This window comes from Capsicum annuum, chromosome 4 (assembly GCF_002878395.1).
Source record: "Capsicum annuum cultivar UCD-10X-F1 chromosome 4, UCD10Xv1.1, whole genome shotgun sequence".
Lineage (NCBI taxonomy): Eukaryota > Viridiplantae > Streptophyta > Magnoliopsida > Solanales > Solanaceae > Capsicum > Capsicum annuum.
Window position 1 is genome coordinate 225,663,745 of NC_061114.1, and position 26,616 is coordinate 225,690,360.

General features: G+C 34.3%; 2 protein-coding genes across 7 annotated transcripts; both read left to right on the top strand.

The window, feature by feature from the left end:
- The first annotated feature begins 2,600 nt into the window (after positions 1-2,600).
- LOC107867030 (cytochrome P450 734A1) lies at positions 2,601-9,190 on the top strand. Of its 2 annotated transcripts, XM_016713117.2 has the most exons (4): positions 2,601-3,134; positions 7,326-7,570; positions 7,714-8,065; positions 8,599-9,190. In XM_016713117.2, the coding sequence occupies exons 1-4, from the start codon at positions 2,655-2,657 to the stop codon at positions 9,010-9,012; spliced, it is 1,491 nt and encodes a 496-aa protein (XP_016568603.2). In that variant the 5' UTR covers positions 2,601-2,654; the 3' UTR covers positions 9,013-9,190. The 2 variants fall into 2 exon arrangements, 1 of the variants encoding a protein (XP_016568603.2); XR_007054744.1 differs by lacking the exons at positions 2,601-3,134; positions 7,714-8,065; positions 8,599-9,190 and adding an exon at positions 4,288-6,300 and having other exon boundaries at positions 7,326-7,391.
- Positions 9,191-12,880: 3,690 nt separating this feature from the next.
- On the top strand, positions 12,881-20,650 carry LOC107867032 (probable protein phosphatase 2C 55). 5 transcript variants are annotated; one of them, XM_016713118.2, is made up of 6 exons: positions 12,881-13,333; positions 15,450-16,348; positions 17,576-17,900; positions 18,306-18,455; positions 19,420-19,710; positions 20,266-20,650. In XM_016713118.2, exons 2-6 carry the CDS (start codon positions 15,594-15,596, stop codon positions 20,290-20,292), a joined length of 1,548 nt encoding a protein of 515 aa, XP_016568604.1. In that variant the 5' UTR covers positions 12,881-13,333; positions 15,450-15,593; the 3' UTR covers positions 20,293-20,650. The 5 variants fall into 5 exon arrangements, with proteins under 5 accessions (XP_016568604.1, XP_016568606.1, XP_016568605.1 ...); XM_016713119.2 differs by lacking the exon at positions 12,881-13,333 and adding an exon at positions 13,339-13,454; XM_047411223.1 differs by lacking the exon at positions 12,881-13,333 and adding an exon at positions 14,917-14,993.
- Positions 20,651-26,616: the final 5,966 nt, after the last annotated feature.

Here is a 26,616-nt window from a genome sequence, read left to right on the forward strand (position 1 = left end):
TGAAAATGCTGTTGGTGCCATGTTTACTAAATTTAAAAAATATTTTTTCCCGATTCCCCCTATTTTCTTGGTTGGTGCTATGCTAAATCCGTGCATTAAATACCATTCTATGTGCCACTTTAGTACTCTTATTTATCGTAACTTAGAAATAAATACTAACAATGATTCTGAACAAGTACAACTTGATTTGTGGACGGCTACGTCTGATGCGAATGCTTACATAGATAAATTATATAACCACTATGCTGATTTAGTTGATTTAGTTGTACCGACACATATCAGTCCAACTGTCGCTCCTCATCCTCCTGAGGTGCCATCATTTTCTAAAAGGCCGGCACATTGTGATTTTCCTGATTCTTTTATGATTTACCCTATTGGAACAGTGTTGACGAGGGGGCTTACAAATCAACTTATCGGGAAGAGCTTAAGTATTATCTTCGGTCGCTGCCAGAGAATCGCAGACGACGGATCAACACGCTGGATTGGTGGAGGAATAATGAATCAAAATATCCTGTGCTTTCAAGATTAGCTAGAGATATCTTGAACGTTCCAATGTCAACCGTTGCATCAGAGAGCGCCTTTAGTCAGGGACGACAACAACTTGGAGACAACCGACACTCATTGGGAAGTAATGCAATGGATGTTCTAGTTTGCCTAAGAGATTGGATTAGAGCAGAAAGAAGAAATCTAGGAATGGAACCGGAGCCGAATGACGGCAGAAACTTGAAGAAATTATGACTTCGCGGGAGAACTCAGCAGAATCAAGTCCAATGCATGGGTTTGCCCCCATTGACTTTGACTATCCTATGCAAGTTCTCGTTAATATTAACATGGATGAGTTGGAAAAAATGATGCATAGTTTGTAGATTTTTTATTCATGTAAATGATAAATTTTGAATCATTTTGCAATCAATAAAATTCAACATTCATTAATTAACTATCAAGTATTATTAATTTATTATATTAAGTAGTATATGTTTTGTATATTATTGTATATATCTTCTATACACATGTATATTTAACGTCTATATTTAATGTATCCAAGTGTATACGTTTTACAAATTAGTATATAAGTATGTATATATATGTGTGTGTGTGTGTGTGTGTGTGTGTATATTGTAGTATATACTTTATTTAAAGTAGTACATATATATTGAATGGTGCGTATATATGCGTATATGTCTTCTATAGACGTATATCTTTAACGTATACAAGTGTATATGTTCTATAAATTAGTATGTAATTATATATATATACATATTGTTGTATATATATATATGTATATTGTAGTATATATTTTATTTAAAACAATATATATATATTGAATGGTGCGTATATACGTGTACATATCTTCTATAAGCGTATATATTTAATGTATAAATGTGTATATGTTTTATAAATTAGTATATAGCTATATAACTATATAACTATATATATATATATATATATATATTGTAGTATATATATATATTGTACTATTGTAGATTTGTAGTATATGTTTTATTTAAAGTAGTACGTATAGTCATATATAATTATATATTGAATGATATGTATATATGTGTAATTGTTTATATATATTTTAAAAAATATATATTGTATAATTGTAGTGTATATAATGTATATTGAAGTGTATATAGTGTATATAATTGTAGTGTATGTAGTGTATATTGGATTTTTCATTTTTTTTAAACGGGTTTGACCGGTTTTTAACCAGATTTAGGTGGGTTTAACCGGGTTGGGTTAAGTGAGCCCGTTCAAAATTGTTTTCAACATTTTTACTGTTGAACCCGGAATCGGCCCGGTCCACCTACCCCCAACCCGGACTGAAACTGACCCACAACCCGGTTAAACTAAACGAGCCGGTTCCAATTTGGCCCGACACGGCCCGCTTGACACCTTTACTTGAACCCAACATCTAATCATATAAAGAAAATGTTATCGAAGCTGACAAGAAAATATGATAACCAAATGAGCAAGCGAGAAAACACATACAGTGACAATTAGTAATTCACAAACGCAAAAGAAGAATACAAAATATGCTAACTTTAGATTCTAACCTTACTTACAAACCTTTCTATCGATAAACATATGTCCTCAGTAAATTAAAATAGTGTCAAGTCTTGTCTGATCACCTCTCTAATTATTTTTCGGTTTATCTCTACCTTTCTTAACTTTAGTTATAGCCAACATCACCTCTCCTTAACTACGCATGCTTACTCATACCTCCTCAAAGTTACACAAACCATTTCGATATTACTCTTCTCATATTATTCGTCACGAAAATCACTTTTACCTTGTCCCATATAATTTTATTTTTATCATATCTCTCATGGTACGTCCACAAATACAGTTAAAAGCACCATTCATATAAATATGCACAACTAAATACCCTACACATAATTTGCTTCTGCTCAGATAGCTCAAAGTAAAAAAATGTAAATTTACTGACCTCCTCGAGAATGGCCAATGTGATTAGTATATAATTAACTAAAAATTATACCTAAATGAAGTTGACAAGTTCACTAATTATTCCTTTTTGTTTGATGATCTCTTCCGCCGGCAGCCTTTTAAAATTAATTTAATTCACTATCATCCACTATTTATGCATTTCCACAATAATAATTTTTATTATCACCCATTGAAATTCCTCAACTATGTATTTCGTATTTCTAGCAATTTTGCTATCTTGTTTAATATTCATTTTCAAATTCACATACTCAGTAATTTACATTCCATGGAAATTCAAAAATCATTTCATTAAGCAAGGAATCAGAGGTCCTGACTATCGTCTGATCTACGGGAACACAGATGAAATCAGACGGCAGATAAGCGAAGCTGAGTCGAAATCAGGACCGTTTAATCACAACGTGTTGCATAGGATTGCTCCTCAGTATTGCAACTGGTCGGGTATTTATGGGAATACATTTTTGTGGTGGTTCGGGTCGAAGCCCCGATTGGCTATATCCGACCCGGATATGATTAAAGGGCTTTTCATGAATAAAGGTGTGGATAAAGTTGAATTTGATCCACAATCTAAGAAGTTGTTTGGAGAAGGGCTTGTTGGGCTGAGAGGTGAACAATGGGCTTTACATAGGAAGATTGCAAATCAGGCCTTCAATATGGAAATTGTTAAGGTGATCCATTTTTGTCAAGTTTTCGTTATATGTACGTGCTCTTTAACTTGATTTCAATTGGCATTTATATTTTTATTTTTATTTTTTTTGAATGTGCACGACTAGATAATAAACTATCGTAAAATTGAATAAATAAATACACACGTGACAAATCGGTTGCAATTTGACATGCATTTCTTTTAGTAGGATTACAAATGAGGCTTTCAATATGGAAATTGTTAAGGTTGTTTATCAATCGGTTCGGCTCAAGACAATAGTACAAAGAAATTTAAATATTAAGCTTAATTTAATATTTTAAAATTATTTACCATAAACAAACAAAAAAGTCACATCAAATTCAATTTAAATACAAAGAAGCCCCCTCAAATTTAATCACATGAATCCAAAGAAAGCTCCAAAAAGACTTAAACACCACAAAGCGAAAACAAAATTTATACATCAAAAATTATATTAAACTCTATTAATTAATAAATTAGAAGCAACAAAAACTACAAAAGATACACTCCAACATATGAAATTTCCTTTTTATTTAATACTTCACCTCGTATCTAACGGACCTTTGATAAAATTTTGATGAAAATTAAAACAAGAACAACATTAGAACTATTTCTAACATAACCTTATACTCTCTTTATTTTAAAAAAATGACCTACTAAAAAGAATATTTTTTTATAATATTTTAATTTCAACTTTTCACCTCATTTAAAAAATATAATATTAAAAAATATTTTAATATATTTAACACAATTTTAATTTAAGATCAATTTTTTTTAAATATATTATTAAAATTCATTTCAAGTTAAAATAGATCATTCGGAGGGAGTATAAATAAGAGCTTGAATTAAAAGGAACAAACAAGTTTTGCAATTAAGTGAGGTTCTTCAAGTTGTAACAATTAGGTGAAATTTAAAAATTAGGTGAAAGGTTTAATTTTTTTTTTTAGTTTTTTTAAACATTTTCGCTTTAATAACTAAAAAGATTGTGTCAACAACTATAGAAGTGTCAACAACTATCAAAGTGTGCAAAGTTATTCGATAATTCTAATAATTATTGAGACAACTAATAGAACGATTTTATTTTTTTAACTTAATAATATTGTGTGATCAGTTGTGCCCTTTTTAAATTAATGATCAGTTGTGTGATCATTTTTATCCAACTTTATTTTCTGTTTTGTTCTAACAAGGTCACTTTTCATTCAAGCAAATTAACCTTAGAGAAAGAGAGCAGCTATGCTCTTTCATTCATGTACAAGACCTCTATGTTACAGAGGTAATTTCTTCCCTTTAATCCATTTTTTTCCTTTATTCCATAGCCATATAGCTCTATTTCATTCTTACACTTCTATTTCTTCGTTTCGAAAGAAGCCATCGATTTCGAGAAAGCGTAAACTCGTTTATTTTAGGGAACTCAGACACATAAATAATTTAAACGATGCTATTCATATTTTTCATCAAATGGTCAAAGAAGAACCTGTCCCTTCAGTTGTAGAGTTTTCTAAACTGTTAAGGGTGTTGATAAATTTGAAGAAATATTCATCAGTTGTTTCGTTTTTCGGAGAGATGAGGAGGTTAGGGATTGCTTTTGATGATTATATATTGACTATTTTGATTAATTCTTATTGTTTAATGGGTTATGCTGAATGTGGGTTTTCGATATTATGTGTTTTCGTTAAGAATGGAGTGCAGTTTAATTCGGTTACGTTTACTACTCTTATAAGGGGACTTTGTGAGGAAAATAAGATTGAGGATGCAATGTGGTTGTTTAGGAAGTTGGTGGCGGAGAAAATATGTGAAATGGATGAGGTTTTGTATGGTACGGTTATGAATGGGCTATGTAAACAAGGGCATACTCAGACGGCGCTTAGTTTGTTGAGGATAATGGAGCAAGGGGATACGAAGCCTAATACGATTGTGTATAGTATTGTAGTAGATGCGCTTTGTAAGGATCAAATGGTTGGCGCTGCGTTTAATCTTTTTGATGAAATGAAGCGAAAAGGGATCACTCCGAATGTGCTTACTTATAGTTCATTGGTTGATGGTTTGTGTAAGTTTGATCAGTGGGAGAAGGTTAAGACGCTTTTGGATGAGATGATGTGTCTCAATATTTCTCCGAATGTGCATACGTTTAGCATGTTGGTAGATGCATTTTGTAAGAAAGGGATGGTTGAAGATTCTGTGGAAGTGTTAAAGATAATGATACAAAGAGGCGAGCGTCCAGATGTGGTTACCTATAACGCTGTAATGGAAGGCTATTGTTTGCGCGGAGAAGTTGATGTAGCGAGGAGAGTTTTAGACACTATGATTGATGCTGGCGTAAAGCCTGACATCTTTAGTTACAATATATTAGTCAATGGATATTGCAAGCAAAAGAAATTAGACGAGGCCACGCGTTTGTATTGTGAAATCTTGCAAAAGGGGTTGAAATCTGATATCGTTACGTATTCTACTATCCTGCAAGGCCTATTTGAAGTTGGTAGAGTTGAATGTGCAGAGAATTTCTTTACCGAGATGCAAAATGCAGGCCATAGTCCTGACATTTACACCCGTGGCATTATGCTTCATGGTTATTTAAAGAATGGACATGTAGAAAAAGCTATGTCCCTCTTTCATAGGTGGGAAAAGCAAAAGGAAGATACTAATATTTTAATCTACAATACACAAAACGGTGGATTTTTTAGAATTCAAAAGCTTGAGAAAGCCCGTTCTATTTTTGATAAGCTTTATTCCGTAGGGTTGCATCCTGATGCTATAACATACAACGTAACAGTAAATGGACTTCGTATTGAAGGTTTAGTAGATGAAGCCAAAGAGTTGCTAAGAAAAATGGAGGAGAGTGGTCGTTTGCCGGACAATGCCACTTCCAATCTTTTTGTGAATGGATTTCTCAAGAGTAATAAATCTAACGAAGCAATGTCTCTTTTGAAGGAAATTGTTGGGAGGGGTTTCCCGGCCGAGAAAGCCACAATTTCATTGCTGATAGAACTACTTTTATTAATAGGGGAAGGTCCTTTTTTGCTTAATATGATACCGGAATTTCATCTAAGAAATGGGAAATGAAGCTCTTTTTCCTCTCACAATTGAACTACTTGAGAGCTTGACTACAATTGGGAAAACAGAACGATGATAGCATTCAAAGTTTGCTTAGCTTCCAATTATGGTTGTTAGAGGTATGTGACTTCTTAAAATTCTTATGTTGGAGGTATCTCTTTATCTGGTAAGTTCATCTCCCTATATAATTTTTTTGAATATAGTATATGGTAAGTCCTTTTAAACATAACGTACGGTCATTCATGAAGTCCCTCCGAGTGCGACTCCCATGCAATTCTAGCGATAGCTGGAGTCAGTATTTCCTATTTCTTAACACGGTCCAGAGATATTTAGTAATACCATTTATAGCACGTTGTCCCGTATGCAATAGTCTAGATAAGTATTTTTTATGCATTCATTTCATTGTGTTGCCCACTTCAGTCACATTTTATGATTTCTGTTAAAATCAGTTGTCTTTGAAGGCCTAATTGATAGTCTTTTCCTTCGAGAAAATGTACAAGTATATGTCAGTGTTCTTTGTTTTCAGATGTCTCCTTTAAAACCTTGATACACCACTTTTTGGAATCAGTATGCCTCTTTTTCATAAAAAAGAAATGCCATAAGAACGGATGGAGCTACAATTTCATTTACAGAATTGGTAGAATCTACTAGCTTTAGCCTAAACGCTTGATTGTGTTAACAAAAACCCACATAAGATGTATAGATAATTTATCCAGAACCCAATAGACTACCTTCTCTTAGATTCCGTATACGGTTAGACTTTACCATATGAAAGATAGTGGTAAGAGGCAAAAACTTCTAAAGTAACTATAAAACGTATAAATTTGTTGTCCAAGCACCGAGTCCTTCAAGAAGGCTAGCTTTATCTGTGACTTACCTATATGTGCTTTCCTTGATGACATCTCAAAGTATATTTAGTTGTCTACTTGCCTTGCTCGAAATTCGTGTATTGCTCACTCCATGATATTATATACCTTTCTGTCATATGTCCATCATTGAGCATACTATTTTTATTTTGTATTGATTTCAAATTCGTATAACCATAACTTCATCTTCTCATTAATGTACTATAAAGTAGCAACTGTACCTATACTTATAAAGTCAAAACCTTTATTTCTTTTACTAAAGTTTTGATGAATTGCAGGCTTGGGTACCAGATATTGTGACTAGTGTTATCAACGCGATGAAGAGATGGGAAAAAGAACATGAAGAGAAAGAAGAATTTGAAGTAGATGTCTTCAAAGAATTGAATGATCTCTCAGCTGAGGTTATATCTCGAACAGCATTTGGAAGTAGCTTTGAAGAGGGAAAGCGCATATTTTTGTTGCAAGAGCAACAGATATCTCTGACTTTGCAGGCAATGCGAAGCATCTACATTCCTGGGTTTAGGTTAGTGATCGTATAAACTTTGCTATTGAACTGATTTCGCAATCATGTAATGAGTATTTAATAGTGAATAATTTTACACTTTGTTTTGAACAGGATTTTATTCATCAATTTAATGGATATGAAATCTCTTAATAAATTAACAGGTATTTGCCCACGAAAAATAACATGATGAGGCGGAGACTAGAGAAAGAAACTCGAGAGTCGGTGAGGAGGCTGATTGAGAAAAGTCGTAAAGGAAGAGAAAATTCTAAAAATCTTCTTAGTTTGCTAATCTCTGCTAGTGAAGAAGAACATGGATTTGGGATGGAAGAAGTCATAAATGAATGCAAGACATTTTACTTTGCTGGGAAGGAAACTACATCTGGCTTGTTAACTTGGGCACTTCTTCTTCTAGCATTGCATCAAGAGTGGCAAGATAAAGCTCGAAAAGAAGTTTTACGATTTTGTAAGGGCAACAACCTTCCAAGTGCAGAGAATCTGAATGATTTCAAGATTGTAAGTTCAATTCTCTCAGAATTTGGAGTCTCTTATCTATTTGCTATGTTTCTCAACACATTAATTGCGAGTTCACAACTCACTCTTTATATAGTCTTGGCAACTCAACTAATGAGATAGCTTTAGCTGTTGACTTAGGTTTAAGGTTCATTTATTTTAACATGGTATGAAGGTCACACTCAGTCTATCGAAAGCAGCCTCTCTATCTCACGTTTGAGGTAGTGGTATGGACTACGTACACTCACTCTCCCCAGACCCCACTTGGTGGGAATATACTGGGTATGTTGTTATATGAAAGTCACACTCATCCTATTATTGATTTTATCCAACGTTTAGCCCCAGGGTTTGTTGTCTATGCTCCGAGTGCCCAAGCTTGAGCATGACGTATGTGTTGAGTGTCCCAACATTAGCTGCAAGAATGAATGATCTTGGATAAGTCTCAGCTCACGAGTTAACTTTCAGGGATTCTATTCCGTAATGACGGATTGCAAATTTCACTTACGTTTGTTCTCTGATTTCATTTGTTCAAATAGGTGACGATGATACTCAATGAGACTCTGAGACTCTACCCACCAATAGTTGCATTGACAAGAGGAACCTCTAAAGATATCAAGTTGGGCGACCTTGAAATTCCAGCAAATACTCAATTTTACGTGTCAGTAGCTGCCGTGCATCACGACACTGAGATATGGGGGGAAGATGCACTGGAATTCAACCCTCAGAGATTTGCTGAGTCTCGTAAGCATTTGGCTTCATTTTTCCCTTTTGCATTAGGTCCAAGAGTCTGTGTCGGGCAAAACTTAGCGATGGTTGAAGCCAAAATCGTCCTGGCGATGATAGTTCAGAACTTCTCTCTTGCATTGTCACCTTCATACGTTCATGCTCCAACAATGCGCCTTACTTTACAGCCCCAGTATGGTGCTCCCATCCTTTTTAGGAAGATTTAAGTCATAATGTACTGCTCTTCACTGTATGATCCGTTTGTCCAGTATTAGACTCTCTTTTATGTACTATTGTCTTGAACCGAACCGATTGATAAACAACCGTTATGGCGGTCCTGGGTCGTTTGGTGTGAGGTATAAGGATAAGTAGTCCCGGGATAAAATGAAGGATTATTTTACCCCATGTTTGGTTGGTGGTATTAGTACCATTTACACCATAGTGATGAGATAAGTTATCCCATATGCATGGTGGGATAAGTTATCTTGGGTAATCCCGGAATAACAATTTTGGGATAACTAATTTCCTAACCAAATGACCCGCCAGGTCATTTGGTACGGGGGATAGGGTGAGATATTTTGAAATAAAACTCAGGATATGATTTATACTCCATTTAGTAGATGGAATAAATTTTTCTCGTCTGCCAAACACGTAGAAATTTTATCCCGAACTTGATTATGAGTTATTCTACCTTATCCCATTCAGCTTGAATTATTTTATGAAAAAATAATATAAGCATACACCTTTAACTTATCATATTTATATAAATTTTCACTCTTATATAGTAATTACAAAAATTTCAATTAATTATATGTCTTCGTTGAATGTATCGGGAGCTAATTATGCATCTCGCCATAACTGAAAAAAATACATTGGGAGTTAATTGTGTATCTTTATAAAGGAAAAAATGTATCTTTATTGGATGTATTATGTATCTTGACAGACATAAAATCGAAAAAACTATATCGGGAAATAATTATGCATCTTTATAAAGGAAAAAATGTATATTCATTGGATGTATCGGGAGCTAATTATGTATTTTGACATATCCAAATTGAGAAAAATTTCTGTAATTAAACTTCAAACTGTTGGGATTTATGTTGTTTATCCTTATTTATTTCATCTCCTATATGGGATAAACTAGTCTAGCAATTATAATCTCAGGATAATTCAACCTGTGTATCAAACGAGCTTGTGTTAAATTATAGTTTGCCTGCCTATCACGAAATCTTTTCCTGATTGAACTACCTGAACTTTATTACTCCTGTAATAAGTATAATACCCCCTCTGTCTCAAATTATCCGTCCCAAATTTTCTTAATTTAATTTTTTATTTTACTTATTTTTTTTCATTAATCAACAAGAGAAATTTTTTTTTCCATGTTTTACCCTTTGCATTAATTACTTTTTTTTCAAATTAAAATGTAAACATAATTTAATAGGGGTATTATGATAAACTAGGCATGTTATTAATTATTTTTCTTAATCAATGTGTTATCTCAATTTGGACGGAGGGAGTAATAAATATGGAGAGAACTTGATATTATGATTTGGCTTTAATTAGTATAGATATGGTCAAACATGAAAATTAGAAATACCAAACATAAAATTAGGTTCGGAACACCAAACATTAAGCAACCTTTTGGTTATGAATTTTGGATCAAACTTTGAAAATGTGTTTCAGTTATCCGTTTGGTAATAGATTTTGAATTAGATTTTTAAAATTTATCTTAAAAACTGATCGTTTGAGACTTCCACTTACGAAACTTCAAATACTTTCAAGTAAAATGTATGTTCAAATACAACTTCAAGTGTTAAAACTAACTTCACAAACTCAATGTTCTTAAGTTTCACGTCTGAACGTCAAAATATATGACCAAATTAGGTATTGATTTATTAGTTCCATATTTTTACGTGTATTTTTTCTCCCACGATTAACAAAGAACATGAAGACATAACTACGCAACAATGACTGGAAGATTGTCTACTTTTTTTTGTGGGTTGGGGGGGGGGGGGTCATTCAGTTTTCGATATCAATATTGGAGCCCGACTAATTTAGATTCGCGCTTGAGAGGGCACAATTAGGGGTTAGCGCTCCCTACCAAGGATTTTTCCATACCCAGAACTCGAACCCGAGATCTCTGGTTAAGGGAGAAGTAGCCCCATTCATTGTACCAACATCCATTAGTGGTTGACTAGAAGATTGTCTACTTGATAGTTGCTTACAAATATAAAAGAGTATTTATATATATTTGCCTAGGGAAAATTATATCAATAATATAAATAGAATACAAATCCTCATTTTTAACATTATCTAAATTCGACCTAGTTGTCTAAATGCATCCAAGTTAATTTGATATGTTCGATAGACCAAATTTCATTGGTTGGATCAGTGATTCGAATTAATAAAATCATGATTCAAATTGTTTTCGAACATAACGAAAGAAAGAGAAGAGATTCTTCAACTATCTCAAATTCAAAGTAGACTACTATAATATTAAATATTGACAAAGTCCAATGTTGAAAAAATAAAATAAAATAAAATATTCCAAATACAAAGTACGAAAAAAATGTCTATAAAATTTCTTCTAGGGTCTATCTCCATTTCCAACCTAATAATAGCTAGCTGGACAAGTAAAATTAATTCTCGTTGAAAATAGATTCTTTTAGGCACGAAATAGTTCATTTCAAATAGCTTCATGTAAAAATTTGACACCACCAAAAATGTAATGCAGGACTGCTCCTTCCTTAATTAGATGTCTCGAATTCGAGTCATGAATGTGAAAAATTCTTTGATAGAGAGCGATTTCCTTCGAGTGAACCCTACGCGACGAGTTATGATTGACCAAAAGGACTTCCATCATATGATATTTAGACTCGATTTTAATATTAAATTGTGTGCAGAATTATTAAAATCCTAATAAAAAATTATTATTTCTGAACAAAAGTTTTCTTTAACCAAAATTTCAGGTGTAAGTGCCTAAACTTGAAGAATGCACAAATTAAGGTTTGAAACAAATAAAATATATACAAATCTTAATTTTAGTTATAACTTGAAAGGCAAAAAAATTGTATTTAATATTACTCTCGATTAGGAAAAAAAAAAGGTACTATCAAAATAAATAATAATAAAAAAAGCTTAAAATACGACAAAATATATAAGAAAACATTTTAAAAATAAATTACTATGATAAAATAACATCATAATCGAACTACAAAAGACGATAAATTATTTATCAAAAGACATTCATAAAAATGAAATTGTAGCGCTTAAAATACTACAAATATAAGAAAACATTTCAAAAATAAATTACTACAATAAAATAATATCATAATCAAACTATAAAAGACGATAAATTATTTATCAAAAAATCTCTATAAATATGAAATGGTAGCGCTTAAAATACTACAAAAAATATAAGAAAATATTTTAATAATAAATTATTATAATAAAATAATCTCATAATCGAACTACAAAAGACGATAAATTATATATCAAAAGACATTCATAAAAATGAAATTGTAGCACTTAAAAAACTATAGAAAAATACAAGAAAATATTTTAAAAATAAATTATTATAATAAAATAATGTCATAACCAAAGCACAAAAGATGATAAATTATTTATCAAAAGACTCCCATAAAAATGAAATTATAGCTCTTAAAATACCACAAAAAATATAACAAAATATTTTTAAAATAATTAATACAATAAAATAATATCATAATCGAACTAAAAAGAAGATAAATTATTTAACAAAATACTTCCATAAAAATATATAAAAAAACATTTTAATAATAAATTATTATCGTAAAATAATATCATAATCTAACTATAAAAGACGATAAATTATTTACCAAAATTTATCAAAAATAATCTCTCTATCTCACAAGATAATGGTGTTAACTATGTATATTTATTCTCTCCATACCTCACTTGATGAGAATATACTGAATATGTTATTGTTGTCGTTCAAATTATTTATTTTAAAAAATACATCCATAAAAATGAAATTATAGCGAACGACTAGGCATGAAGTTCCCCCATATAATTGGGACGAATAACGCCATAGTCGGTTTCCATTTATCTAATTTATTATGGATAAAATAAAATACTAACGTAAGATCTCCATTTTTGTACACACGTGCCAAATGACCAAAATACCCTTGCTTAATATAACTAATCTGATCACAAAAGTAGCAGATTCCAGGAATGTACCAGCACCAAAATCGTCACATTAAACACTTTCTTTTTTCTTGCCATATTATTTTCATAGTAATATTAATGGTCACCCATTAGGATATATTCTTGGAAAAAGTCAGAAGTTTCCAGTGTTTTTTGTTTTGTTGGTGAATGGAAGATTTTTGGTGTTAACGCTTGAGCTAATCCAACAGCCAATTTATTTGGAAAGTTTTGTGTTGTGTTGTGTTGTGGCTCCTACTGCTTAACAACCTCAACAATTTGTGGAAGCAAATCTAAACAATTCAAACCACCAAATATTGGATTTTTTTTTTTTGATTCTTGATTAAGGTTGAGTATCTTGAAAAGGTACAATCTTGAAATCCCTTTTTTTGTTTTTTTTTTTTTTTTTTTTTTTTTTGAGTTTTGGGTGTTCTATATTGCATATTCTTGGGTGGAAGGTTTATTGGAAACAGCCTCTTTATAATGGGTATGTTGTTTTTGTGGGTGTCTGTATTTGAAGGCTAATTCAAAGTTGCGAGTATGAAAGCTTAATTGCTTAGAATTTGAAATTTGCTAAGTACTTTATTCCATTAGTAAATGCAAGATAAGACCGTGTACAATATAACTTTGTGGTCAGGCTCTTCTCGAGATCCGTGCATAGCCGGAGATTTAGTGCACCTGGCTGCGCTTTTACTTTATTGAATAGTAGTCAGATTGGGTTACGATGAGACTATCTGGGGAAGGTGGGAGTGGGAGTGGCTTCGGTGGAAGACAAGGTGCGGGAAGTGAGGCTGAGATAGTCTGGTCATGTGATGAGGAGGGGCATGGATGCCCCAGTTCATAGGTGTGAGAGGTTAGGTTTGGGTGGTTTCAGGCGGGGTAGAGGTAGGCCGAAGAAATACCGGAGGGAGGTGATTAGACGTGACAGGGAGCAGTTACAACTTACCCAAGACATGACCCTAGATAGGAAAGTATGGAGGACGCGGATTAGGTTAAAGGGCTAGTGTGTGTGGATGAGTCGTAGCCAGTAGTTAGTAGTAAGGAGTGCTTTGGTATAGCCCGGCTAGTAGTCTTAGGGCTGTGTACATAGGTTGGAGCTTCTAGTCCGGAGGGTTTGAGTGTGGTGTGTGTCTTTGGTTTGTTAGTGTATATATCACTTTGTGGGTATTTTATTTTTGTTTTTCCATCTTGTTTCATGTTTTATTACGACTTTGTTTACTGTCCTTTGTCTTGAGCCCGGGGGGTCTATCGGAAACAACCTCTCTACTTTTTCGGAGGTAGTGGTATGGGCTACGTACATTTTACCCTCCCTAGACCCCACTATGTGGAATACACTGGGTTTGTTGTGGTTGTAATAGTAGTCAGATTCAGATAGTAGTAATAGATTTTCTCGTTTCTGAGTGTTCTTTGGGATTTTGTGATTCTTGATAAGCTCGAGTCTCTAGAAAAGATGCAATCTTGAAACCACTTTATTGTTTTCTTTTGTTTTGGATGTCTGTGTTTGAAGGCTATTGCAAAGTTCCAGTAAGATTGTTTAGAATTTGGAATTTGGGATGTTATTCAATTAGTGTTTACATAGAACTTGTAGTCAAATTCAAATAGGAATGTATTTTCCATTTTCTGAGTGTTTTTAATTAAAGTGTAGATAAGGTCGATTCCATAAAGGTGCAATCTTGAAACCTCTTTTGTTGTGTTCTTTTGTTTTGGGTGTCTGTGTTAGGAGGCTAATTGAATGTTGTATAAGAAACATGAACTGTTTATAATTTGAAACTTAATACCTTATTCAGTTAGTGTCTAAACAGAATTTGTAGTCAAATTCATATAGGAATTGATATTTCTAGTTTCAAGTCAAGTTAGATTTTCCTACAACTATAAATTGGGATGGTGCTAGCTATTTTTCATGTAATGGAAAGTTTTGGAGATCGTTAGGAGATTTATGAGATTCTGACTAAAATTATTTTTCCTTCAGTCGGATTAGAGCTTTGATCTGAGGTTTCATATTCCGTGCTTTGATCTTTCTTTTTAGGTATGTGTTGAATTTGCTTTTTTATTGGAGATGACAACCCATTGAGTGACTAGCTTAGGCATTTGTTGTATTTTCCCTCTTTTCTTGGTTCTAGCTTACTAGACTAGTAACTTAATAATGTACTAATTTTTCGTTTTTGCACAAATAATGTACCAGTTTCTTCTTGAGTTTTTTTTAAAAGTTATTCTTTTGGTAACTATGGTATTGAGCCAGAATGGTTCACAAGCATGAGTTTTGGGTAAACCTATCCATCAAGGCCGAGATAGATATGCTCATTCAGAGTGCGAGTGTTTATTAGAGAATTCTCAAGTCTTTTGCTTATTTTTTAGTAGTTGGTGATAAGCAGCAATTTTTGACATGAAATATGGAGAATTTAGCAACGTCCTACCTATATCCTCTACCATATTTTATGATTTCTTCCTCTTAAGTCCTAATATTCCTTACCCTGTTCGGCAGGTGCCTGTGTTGTCTTCAAGTGAAGACCAGGTTGATGCGTATTAAACAGATGTACTGGGAGTAATGATATATCCTGTGTTCTGTGTACTGGTTGTGTTTCTCTTAAACGGGTGCGAGCAAATTTGTTGTAGTTGATAAACCAATATGCCTAGTAATTATCTTTTTAGACTAGGTGGTGCATTGAGGCTGGGAATTCGGAAATCCATTTCTGTGCAAGAAAGGGGTCTACAGGATCTGGTGGTGATTTTTGCAGAAGAGCGGTTGTTGTTCGGGAAGTTCTTCAGTTCTGTGACATCTGCAAGATTGTCTGACCTGCATGTATTTGTAAGACCTGGAGCTTTAGCAGCTGCACGGGCAAATTTGAATATTGTTAATCAAAGAAAGAATCTTTCTATGGTCGGTGCTATTCCTCGTGCATTTTCCATACCATCTGTATCGGGGCCTGCATTTCAGGTTTGTGGCTATCACATCGATTGCCTGTCAGCTGCGCCTACTCAAGTTTCTATAGAGACGGACCGTCATAAAGCACCTATGGCCGTTTGTTGTTCAAGAACTTCTGTTGGCTGTTCCTCGAGTAAAATGACTTCAGGGCATCTCAGACCTTGCTTTACAGTAAATAGTCCTATTAATTTCTATAACAATAGAAGTTTGGACAATTGTCGAAAAGCCAGCATGAGTTTGAAAAATAACAATCAGCCCAATAACTTTTTTGTCTATGGATATTTTGCATACAATGTTGCAAAAAACAAAGGCAATTCAAATCTTAATGAAGGGTTTGGCTTCAAGTGTTTTCACAGTTCTTCAGCTGCATGTATCTCTGCTGGCGCTGCTCCTGATGTTTCCTTTGATAACTCTCTGCGTGAGGTCCACCTTGGAAGTTCATCAAATTCTTCTGAACAGTATGTTTCTCAACTTTGCTCTAGTTATTCATATAGTTCATTAACTTTGAGGAAATTGTATGATCTAAGTATATCTGAATTGGACACTCTTTTCCTATTTTTCTCACGTACCTCAAAATCATGTATGCAAAATACACTGGAAAGAGAAAAAGGTTAAATGCAACATCGTTTACAAACCTATGTGAAGAGAAATTCATCAAGGTTTAAAGTTTACGAAGGTTGGATTTCTCTTTGGGCTTAAAGTTTCGGAGGAACCTTCAGGACTGGCAGGTAATGGAAATCAAATCCCGGTTGAAGTGATTTGTAGATGAAATACATCGTTCGAGAACTAGGACTACTGGAGGTAAAAGGTGGAGAGCAGTGGACTGTTCTATGTAAGGTCCTTATTACAAAGACTTTTACTTTGGAAGGATCTGGCTTTCAGCACTTATTAGTACAGAGGCTCATGGCACTGCTAATTGGTGCTTTATACTTCTTTTGCGTATCCAGCTACCTGCATATTTGTGGCGTGAGTTTGAAATATTCGGGACACAATGACAATGTCAAACGCTGTTAACTATACAACTAGACTTTTAGAAGATGGAGAAAAAGACGCAGTGAGGGGTTGCCCCAATAGCGCTCATGTGGGGTATTTGTAAGAGAGAAACGAGAGAGTTTTCAACAGAATAGAGAATGACTTTGTACATTTGAGGAATAACCTTCTTATATCTAATTTCCTTCTGGTGCACCCAGAAGTTCCAATTTTCATAGAAGATCAGGTGTTTTTAATGAAGTATCATATCTTTTCTAGGTTTCTTCTTTTTGGTCTACCACTTCTATGAAGGCGTTTTCCCCCAAGACTAATGAAATTATTTTACCTTATAAAGAAAATAAGTGAATATGATAGTTTGATGCCATATAAATTGTTTCAATTGGCAAGTCATTAGCCGAGTTCGGGTGGAGTTAAAGGTTTCATCCTGGAGGTTCTCAAATTGATTTTTTTTAAAAAAAATTGGACACTGGATATATACTAAAATCCTGCACATCTTGCCACCTTTGTTGCTCTGTGTAGAACCAATTTATATGTAGCTCCACAGAACTATCACTGAATGAGAGCATATCGCTACATAGTAGAGTAGATGTAATTGACTATGTTCTACTGCTCGTTTTAGTGTCGTCTTTACTCTTAAGTTAAAGCCTAATGTTTTTTCTTTTCTCGGTCACATTTTATCTTTTGACACATTTCAGGAATATCCATATTGACAAATGCCTGAAGCTTAATTCAGGATCATGTTACCTGCCTCACCCTGATAAAGAAGAAAAAGGTGGTGAGGATGCACATTTTATTTGCATTGATGAACAAGCAATTGGCATAGCTGATGGTGTTGGTGGATGGGCTGATGTTGGTGTTGATGCTGGAGAATACTCTCGAGAACTGATGTCAAACTCAGTAATGGCAATTCGTGAGGAACCAAAAGGTTCAGTAGATCCAGCCAGGGTCCTGGAGAAAGCTTATACATGCACAAGAGCCAAAGGGTCCTCAACTGCCTGCATTATTGCCCTTACCGATGAGGTATATACGTAATTAATTCTGTATATACCATTTTTGTCCTTGGATGCATTAGGAGAGAAAGGATTTCCCACTGTAATATTTAGTGCTTGTGCTTCAGCACCACTGTTGTTAGAGAATGGTTGTGGAGTGGAGTTATCTAGTATTTGTTAGGAGAACATGTTTGGCTTTTCTGAAATGAAAGGAAGAGAGAGTTAATTTAAGGAAAGATAATGGGTTCATCGTAACTTTTTGAGCTATGTACATGTGATGAAACCTTTGGACCTTTTTTAGCCATTGTTACAACCAGAATCAGGTGTGGACAGGCAGTTTTGTGATTAAAATGCGAAAGAAATTAAGTTGTTGAGCTATGTAGAAGTTTATATCTTTGCATATATGTTAAATTTATCATTTTTCCTCTCTTCTCAGGGTCTCCATGCCATCAACATAGGAGATAGCGGATTTATGGTGGTTCGAGATGGATCTACTGTTTTCAGATCCCCAGTGCAGCAGCATGATTTCAATTTTACATATCAGCTGGAAAGTGGTAATGCCGGTGATTCACCAAGCTCTGGGGAGGTCAGTTTATAAATGGTGGTCTTGCTATCCTTATATAACACTTGGTATGGAGGTTCTGTTTTTCTCGAGTGTCTTGAGTAGACAAGTTACTACTAGGAGAAATGCTAATTGAGAAGTCTTTATTAAGCTGTTTTTGCCATTATGAACTGTTGGTCTGAGTCAGCCATAGAACTTTGATCTCTTACCAAATCCCATCAATCAAATTACGGTTTCAAGAAATGTGAGGCATCTAATTCATATAATTAAGAAATGTTTTCAGTTATAACAAGAAAAGAAAAAAACGTGAACTGGGGAGTGGATTATGATAAATAGTGATCAGATTATGATAAATAGTGATCATCAAATGTTGTTGAAGCCTGTTAGTTTTTCTCAAAAAAAAAAAAAAAAGTTTGTTGAAAAAACTATTTTGTATCTGAATCTTTTTTTCATTGTTCAATTTTGTCATTACACCTTATCAAAAAACAAACTATTCATTTTTTTCATTGAGCCCGAATCATGAGAGGTGCTTTCATCAGCAACAACAACAACAAACCCAGTATATTCCCACAAAGTGGGGTCTGGGGAGGGTAGAATGTACGCAGTCCATACCGCTACCTCCAAAGAAGTAGAGAGGCTGTTTCCGATAGACCCCTGATGAGAGGTGCTTTCATGCTCTGGAAAATTTTCATTCTTTTTAATCAACTTATGTTATACCCTTCTTTCTCTCTCCCTGCTCTTAGATGACTTAAGTTTTGGACGATCTGAGTGAAATTATTCTTGCGATCTGAATAATTTAAGATCTAATGACATTCCAACACCCTTTGCAGGCCTCTCACCTAATGCTGTTATGTGTTTATACCTCAATTTGAATATTGTGTCAACTGTAAATGTGGGATGTTGATTGTGGCTCTAATTCTTATTTCTCCCATTCAGTCGATCTGTAGTCTAATTCTCTGTTAAAATGAACGGTTGGCTTCTGGTTCAGGTGTTTAAAATACCTGTTGCTCCAGGAGATGTCATCGTTGCTGGAACTGATGGTTTATTTGACAATTTGTACAACAATGATATAAGTGCAATAGTGGTGCATGCAGCGAGAGCTGGTTTACCACCTCAGGTTGCAGCTCAGAAGATAGCTGCATTGGCTCGGCGAAGAGCACAGGATAAAAACAGGCAAACCCCTTTCTCTTCTGCAGCCCAAGAAGCTGGTTTCCGTTACCATGGTGGGAAGTTGGACGACGTAACTGTGGTTGTGTCTTACATAACCAGTGAGAAAAATGTACGAGGAGACTATACCCTGACCACCTGACATGTCCTCTCTTTTAAGTTCATCATATGCCTGCATTGTTTCTTTCTGCCAGATACACGAATATCTCTGTCTATCTTATCTAGTTGCTATAGCCTCAATGCTGAGTGCAATCCTTGGAAGAATTCATTAGTCTAAAAAAGAAAAGGATGTTTGGTAGTGCATAGTATCTGTGCAGAAGAATGAAAGTGGCTCTTTATGTAGTGTTTTTTGTCAACCAATAGATGGCATAGAAGAAACTCACTTTGTGATTGATAACATTGGTTATGGGTTACAAAATCCTATCTACTTATACTGCTAGAGATTTTCTTCTGAATCCGCTCGCACAAGCTTAGGCCTGAGGGAGAATATCATCGGTTTACCTGGGCTTTGTCTCCTTCGTTCTTATAACAGCTATTTCTTATAACAGCTATGCAAATGAATTCCATAATGTTGGAAGCCTATTTTCTTTGTATGTTAACTGTGTACAGCTTTTGTTAATTATCGACCAGAGCAGAACCTGATGCTGTTACTTTCTGGTGTATGCAGGAAAACTCCCAACAGCTTGAAGCTTAGTTAAAGCGATGACAGGTTTGTCTTTGTGAAATGCAAATTGCTTGGCTTGGCGGTCAGTTTTGATGCTTCCTGTGACGGATGAGTTCAGACCTAGCCATTTAAGTGCTCTTCTACTTGTATATATTTTGTCTTTCGGCAATTTCTACAGCGTCACCCCATACCCCATTCCACATCCTATACAAAACCCTATTAGCCCTCTCTGCCCCTCTTAAGGAGAGAAGATAGGAGTGTTCATGTATGTTGAATGAGGTGTACAAAGAAGAGTTCTTGTAATGGTTCATAAAAGTTTGGACTTTACTGGTAATGTTTTGCTACATTTTGGAAATGCAATTAAGGCATATCTTGCTTACGGCATAAAGCTTTATTCTTTGTTGGATCTTTAATTTGCATCAACCTTTTGAGGTTCTAAGCAACCTGTCTATCTCTCTCTGAGGTAGGGGTAACGTAGGTGTATGCTCTACCCTTTTCAAACCCCGTTTGTGGGGGATATAGGGTATTTTGTTGTCAACTTTCTCTTTTGAAAGTTTTTGCGACTTCATGTCCCAAAGAGTTTGGTGAATGACTTGCTTTTTCATTAGGCCACAAATTCTATTGGGCCGCGCCCTTTAATTAAGGGTAACTCACACAAATTTCACAAGTTAAGGAGCCACTAACACTTTTTACCACCACTTTTTCTCAATTATATAAAATTTCGAAAATCGTCTTTTGTGATATATAACTTAATTCGTGATGCATGTGGTATGTGATACATTCAAAACTGGTCGGTTAGTTAAATAAGGAATAACGGAATTATATTTATTAAAGCGAGTGAATCAAGCGGAATTTGTTTCAGAAAGAATAATCAAAAACTTTTCATTCGATTGATATTGATTCCAATTTTCATTTTTGGTTCAATTTCTTCATCTATTTTTTCCTTCCACTCTCCATCGTCTTTCTGTCGTCACAACTCCATTACCAGAGAACTCGAGATTTGCTTTGAAACCAAGAGAGAATTAGTTACTTCAACAAAGAACGTAACTCATCTATATGAAAAATAAAAAAAAAATAAGTGAAATTCATTTTTTTTTTTTTAAAATGTGAAATTGAATTGGATGTGGGTAGCTTGTGGATTTATGTAATTTATCTTTTAATTAGATCATAATTAAGTGATAGAAGTGTATATAAAAACAAGTGTCATCTATTTATTGATACTGGTTAGGTTTTTTCTAAGTTTGATAGTCTATTTTTAATGTTCAAGTTTTGTTCAGCAACTTCCACTTTCGTAGCGACCATTACCCATAGGCGAACCTAAGACTTAAGCTTGACGGGTGCACCTCTATATTTAAATATAATAATTAATAATGTCGAAGTTCGATATACATTTCTTTGAAAATTTATTAATTATAATATTTTATAAGCAAAATTTTAATATTATTGAATATCATTAATTAGATTTAATATGACAAAAGTGTGTTATTCATGAACAATAATAGAAAGTTTTCGAAAAATATGAAATTCGAGAGATTTGTTTGCTAGATAGTTGCAACGGGTAACATTTGATTTAAGCCTATCTCAAACTTTAAATTGCTAACTTTTTAAATAAAAAATAACTCAATGATCAAAAGATTGAAAAAAATAAATATATTATACAGTATAAGCTAGGGAGAATATCTACCTTTTGAAGTTGGAGAGAAGTTTGTATTTTGAAATAAAATAAAAAACAGCCCAATAATATCCACAATACATAAAAGGAAAAAGAAAAAGTATGAAATAAATGACTACTAAGTAGGAAGTCTTTTTTAATCAAAAGATAAATTTATACATTTGCACAATAAGTGTAAAGAAACTTGGAAAATGAAAAAAGGAGCAATAAAGAAACGTTTCACGCAATAGAAAATTGGAAAATGATAAAAGGAGCAATAAAACATTGTTGCTGGGGCTTGAACCTGACCAATCACACATTAAGAGCAATTTTCAAGTGGCATGCCGAACAATCTCACCAGTCAACCCAGTTGTTATTGTGGGTGCACGTGCACCCGCTAGCCTCAATGTAGGTCCGCCTCTGCCTTTACCTATAGATTGTAGTTAAGATAAGACCAACAAGGGATCTCCCAAACCGGGCGTCTTAGGTTCGAAATCTCTACATATTTTCCCGATCAAGTTTGTCGCATGGATTGATTTACAGATTATTATACTGAAACGTAGTTTATTCTATGCTCATTCAAAAGTAGCTACTGTAGATACCTAATTTGGTCCCTTCCGAAGTCTAATTTTATTCATTTTTAGTTCACCTTACCATGTGTCCAATCCCATGTAATTATATCCCACAAAAATAAATAAAAAATAATATCTCTAACTAATTTATCTTATCCTAACAACCTACTCAATCAAAAGCTTCCACCTCCCTACCCACTCACATTTTTATCCTCACAATAATAAACTAAAAGAAAGAATATATGGGGGACCCACCAAAATTTCCACCTCATAACAAATCCATGCCCATTATAAAAGAAAATTCTAAGAGGGAAAAAAAGGGGCTCATTCTTTGATCATCATCTTCTCCACAATAACAACAATCACGAAATAATCTTCCTCACAAGAACAACGACAACGACAACAAAAAAAACGCCGGTGAACAGTAATCGGTGAACAGTACCGGTGAACAGTAACTGGTGAACAGTAACCGGTGAACAGTACCGGTGAATAGTACCAGTGAACAGTACCGGTGAACAGTAACGGCGTAAAAAGTGACGGTGAACGGGTCATTATTTGTCAAGTTGGTGTTAAGGTTCGGCTTGAGGTTTCCGGGTGCGGACTCTCTTTATTCGAATAACATTGAGTTTGAAAGCTTCAAATTTAAGGTCCAATTCTTTCTTCTCTTTCATTTAATTCTTATGTGATTGTGATTGCGTGTGATTCGATACCGTGGTTTGTTCATTGATGTGAACTGTTGGTGACATTGGGTGTGTGATGTGCTAAGCATGATTGGTGAATTTTCGTTATTCTCGATTGGTGGATTGTGTATTGAAATGGGTTAATCACGTGGTTGAGAATGAATTAGGGTGGGGATTAAAAATGGAGGAAAATGAATATTGATTAATTTTGATGTATTGATAATGTTGAACATGATAGAATTGTGATACGTTGAACTTGGTAGGCAAACGTAGGCCGGGTAGGCAAATTTAGGAATAACGATTTGTTGGAGTGTTTGAATATGTGCGTGAATGGTACTTTCTACTTTATTGCACGAAAATTTTAAATTGTACTCATTTGGCCAGGGAATGCCCCGAAGTAGCATGTACGCAAAGGAGGCTCGTGATCAAGGCCTGGAACGTCAGGTGGAGTTTAGTTTATGATTAGTTTAGAATAGAATATGTTTTATATTTCAGCACCTCTTTTATTTTGTATTGTATAATTTGGACTACATTATTTTGGTTTGTTTTGAATTTTGTGTGATTTGTTTGTTTGTTTGTTTTGTGTGTTTATGTGGTTTGTACATTTGTAATGTCAAATTAGCCGATACGCTCCACCAAACGACCGTGGTCGAACCACGGGATCGAGGGGTGCCTAACACCTTCCCCTCGGTCAACAGAATTCCTTAGCCGGAATCTCTGTTCGCGGATCAGTTTTTAGAGTCAAACCATTTCGAAAAGGATTTTCCAAAGGTGACTTGGCACACCGAATTATGTCAAGTGGCGACTCTGAATAAGACAAAATAATGTAAATAATCCTTTTTTTTCGAAACAATTTTTTTTTTCATTTTTATCACCTTAATAATAAAATCCTTTCGAACTTAAAATACATATCTTTTTTTGGTCAAAAAGGGATGTGACAGCTGCTGCGAATTTTTCGTCAGACAAAATTGTAGATAATGTTTGAACAATACGTAGTGGATTCATTTAAGTTATAATACACATGCATGCTTACTAAATTATTTTTAATTAATTTATGCTTTGGAAATTTAAACTTGACTTGTATTACTTTATGTAATTAGTATTTAATAAGAAGAAGAATATTAAAAGAAACTAATTTCACTTTCTTTGTTAAATAAAGAAGTAAAAAAGAATTTTATTTTTTGTATCAAAAGAAAAAAATAATCTAATTTTAGAGCATTTTTCTGTTTTGATATGGTTGCATCGGGAATCTACTCTTAGTCCCTTTTTATTCGTCATGGCGATAGATGTTTTGACGCAATGTGTTCAAGCAAAGGTGCCTTGGTGTATGTTATTTGTGGATGATGTAGTTTTGATTGATGAGATCCGGAGTGGGGTGGGGTGGGGTGTTAATGATAAATTGAAGGTTTGGAGACAAACTCTGGAGTCTAAAGGATTCAGATTGAGTAGGATTAAGACAGAGTACTTGAAATGCAAGTTCACTGACTTGACACATGAGGACGAGGTGGTAGTGAAGATGGATTCTTAGTTTATTTGTAAGAAAGATAGTTTTAAATATCTTGGATCTATAATTTAGGAGAATGAGAAGATTGACGAGGATGTCACTCACAATATTAGCGCAGGATGGATGAAATAAAGGCTCGCTTTGGGAGTTCTATGTGATAAAAAGGTGTCTCCCAAGATTAAAGGCAAATTCTATAGAGTTGCAATTCGTCCGGCCATGTTATATGAAGTAGAGTGTTGGTTAGTCAAGAAATATCACATCCAAAAATTGAAGATGGCGGAAATGAGGATGTTGCGTTGGATTCGTTGACTTACTAGGGGAGAGAGCGTTAGGAATGAAATTATTTAGGAGAAGGTTGGAGTGACTTCGGTGAAAGACAAGATGTGGGAAGTGAAGTTGAGATGGTTTGGGCATGTGATGGGGAGGGGCATGGATGTCCCACTTCAGAGTTGTGAGAGGTTAGCTTTGGATGGTTCCAGACAGGATAGAGAAAGGCCGAAGAAATACTAGATGGAGGTGATTAGACATGACATGCAACGGTTACAGCTTTGGGGATATGACCCTAAATAGGAAGATATGGAGGTTAGGTTAGAGTGATAGTGCATGTGGGTGATTCGTAGCCAATAGCTAAGTGTGGTTTGGTGTAGCTTTGCTAGTAGTAGTAGGGTGTCGCACATAGGTTGGAGTCTCTAGTTAGGAGGGTTGGATGAGGTAGGTGCTTGCGGTTTGATAGTGTATAGTGCTACTTTATAGGTGTATTATTTCTGTAATTTCATTTTGTTTCATGTTTTATTACGACTTTATTTACTTTTTTTTGTCTTACCAATTAGAAACAGTCTCTTTACTTCTTTGGAGATACAGTTGTATAGACTATGGACTATGTATATTTTACTCTGTTCAAACTTCACTAGGTGAAAATACAGTGGATAAAAAAACTGCCTAACTCTAAAAGCAGCCAATATTAAAGACAACTGGCAAATATGTGATTTGTCAAAAATAGTATGTTTTAAGTAGTAGATAAAATATTAATGCATACTTAAAATGTCAAATATCACGTACAACCTTATCTTTAAAGTAAACTAATACTTGTCAAAACGGTAAATCTAAATTGGGATTAATATATGTGATGAGTTCGAACGGTAATTTTTTTTTTCATCCGGTGTTTATATCCGTATTGGAGTCTGATTAATCTGGATTCGTGTTGGGTAGGGCTCCATTCGGGGGTAGCGCTCCCTACCAATAATTTTTTCATACTCAGGACTTGAACCCGAGACCTCTGATTAAGGGAGGAGCAGTCCCATCCATTGCACCACATCTTTCGATGGTGAACTGTAAAATTGTTTACCAGTACTTGTATTAAGATAAATTGCTTGTATAACATTTTTGAATGCGGCTCTTACAAATGTGATGAATGCATCAAACTTTTTTTTTTTTTTTTGTAAACTGTCAAATAATTATAAATCAGGTTGGAGGGGATAATCAACTAAAGTCAAAATTTTGCATATTCCAGTACATTAAAATCCAAGGCATGAGCAGTAAATTTGCTTGGATAAATAATCTATCTTGATAAAATATTTCATTCAAGTTGACCTAACTATAGCTCTTCCTAATTTAGTAAGGGACACTATTCATAGATTTAGATAAACGTACTTCAGATTTTTTACTTCCAAGTGGAGGACAAGAATTAAGTTTGAGTCAAACAATAACTTAGATTATACAGTAACTCTTTAAGTTAATTTTAAATAGTTTTAATTTTTTCAACTTGAAAGCGAAAGGTGGCAAGTAAAAATAAAATAGAGGAAATATATAGTGCAAAAATAGTTCTATTGTTTCTCCTCGACCACTTATTTAGCTCATTTAGGGTTAATTTTGTTGGAAAACAAGACTCCCGTCTCATATTAGTTGAGGATTTTTCATTTTGCATAGTGCTTAAATAAATATTAATAG

Coding starts and splice junctions, on each gene's coding strand:
- LOC107867030 (XM_016713117.2), top strand. CDS start 2,655: ATGTATTTCGTATTTCTAGCAATTTTGCTATCTTGTTTAATATTCATT. Junction 7,571..7,713: donor ATCTACATTCCTGGGTTTAG/GTTAGTGATCGT, acceptor ATAAATTAACAG/GTATTTGCCCACGAAAAATA. Junction 8,066..8,598: donor ATCTGAATGATTTCAAGATT/GTAAGTTCAATT, acceptor TTGTTCAAATAG/GTGACGATGATACTCAATGA.
- LOC107867032 (XM_016713118.2), top strand. CDS start 15,594: ATGCCTAGTAATTATCTTTTTAGACTAGGTGGTGCATTGAGGCTGGGA. Junction 16,349..17,575: donor TCATCAAATTCTTCTGAACA/GTATGTTTCTCA, acceptor GACACATTTCAG/GAATATCCATATTGACAAAT. Junction 18,456..19,419: donor ATTCACCAAGCTCTGGGGAG/GTCAGTTTATAA, acceptor CTTCTGGTTCAG/GTGTTTAAAATACCTGTTGC.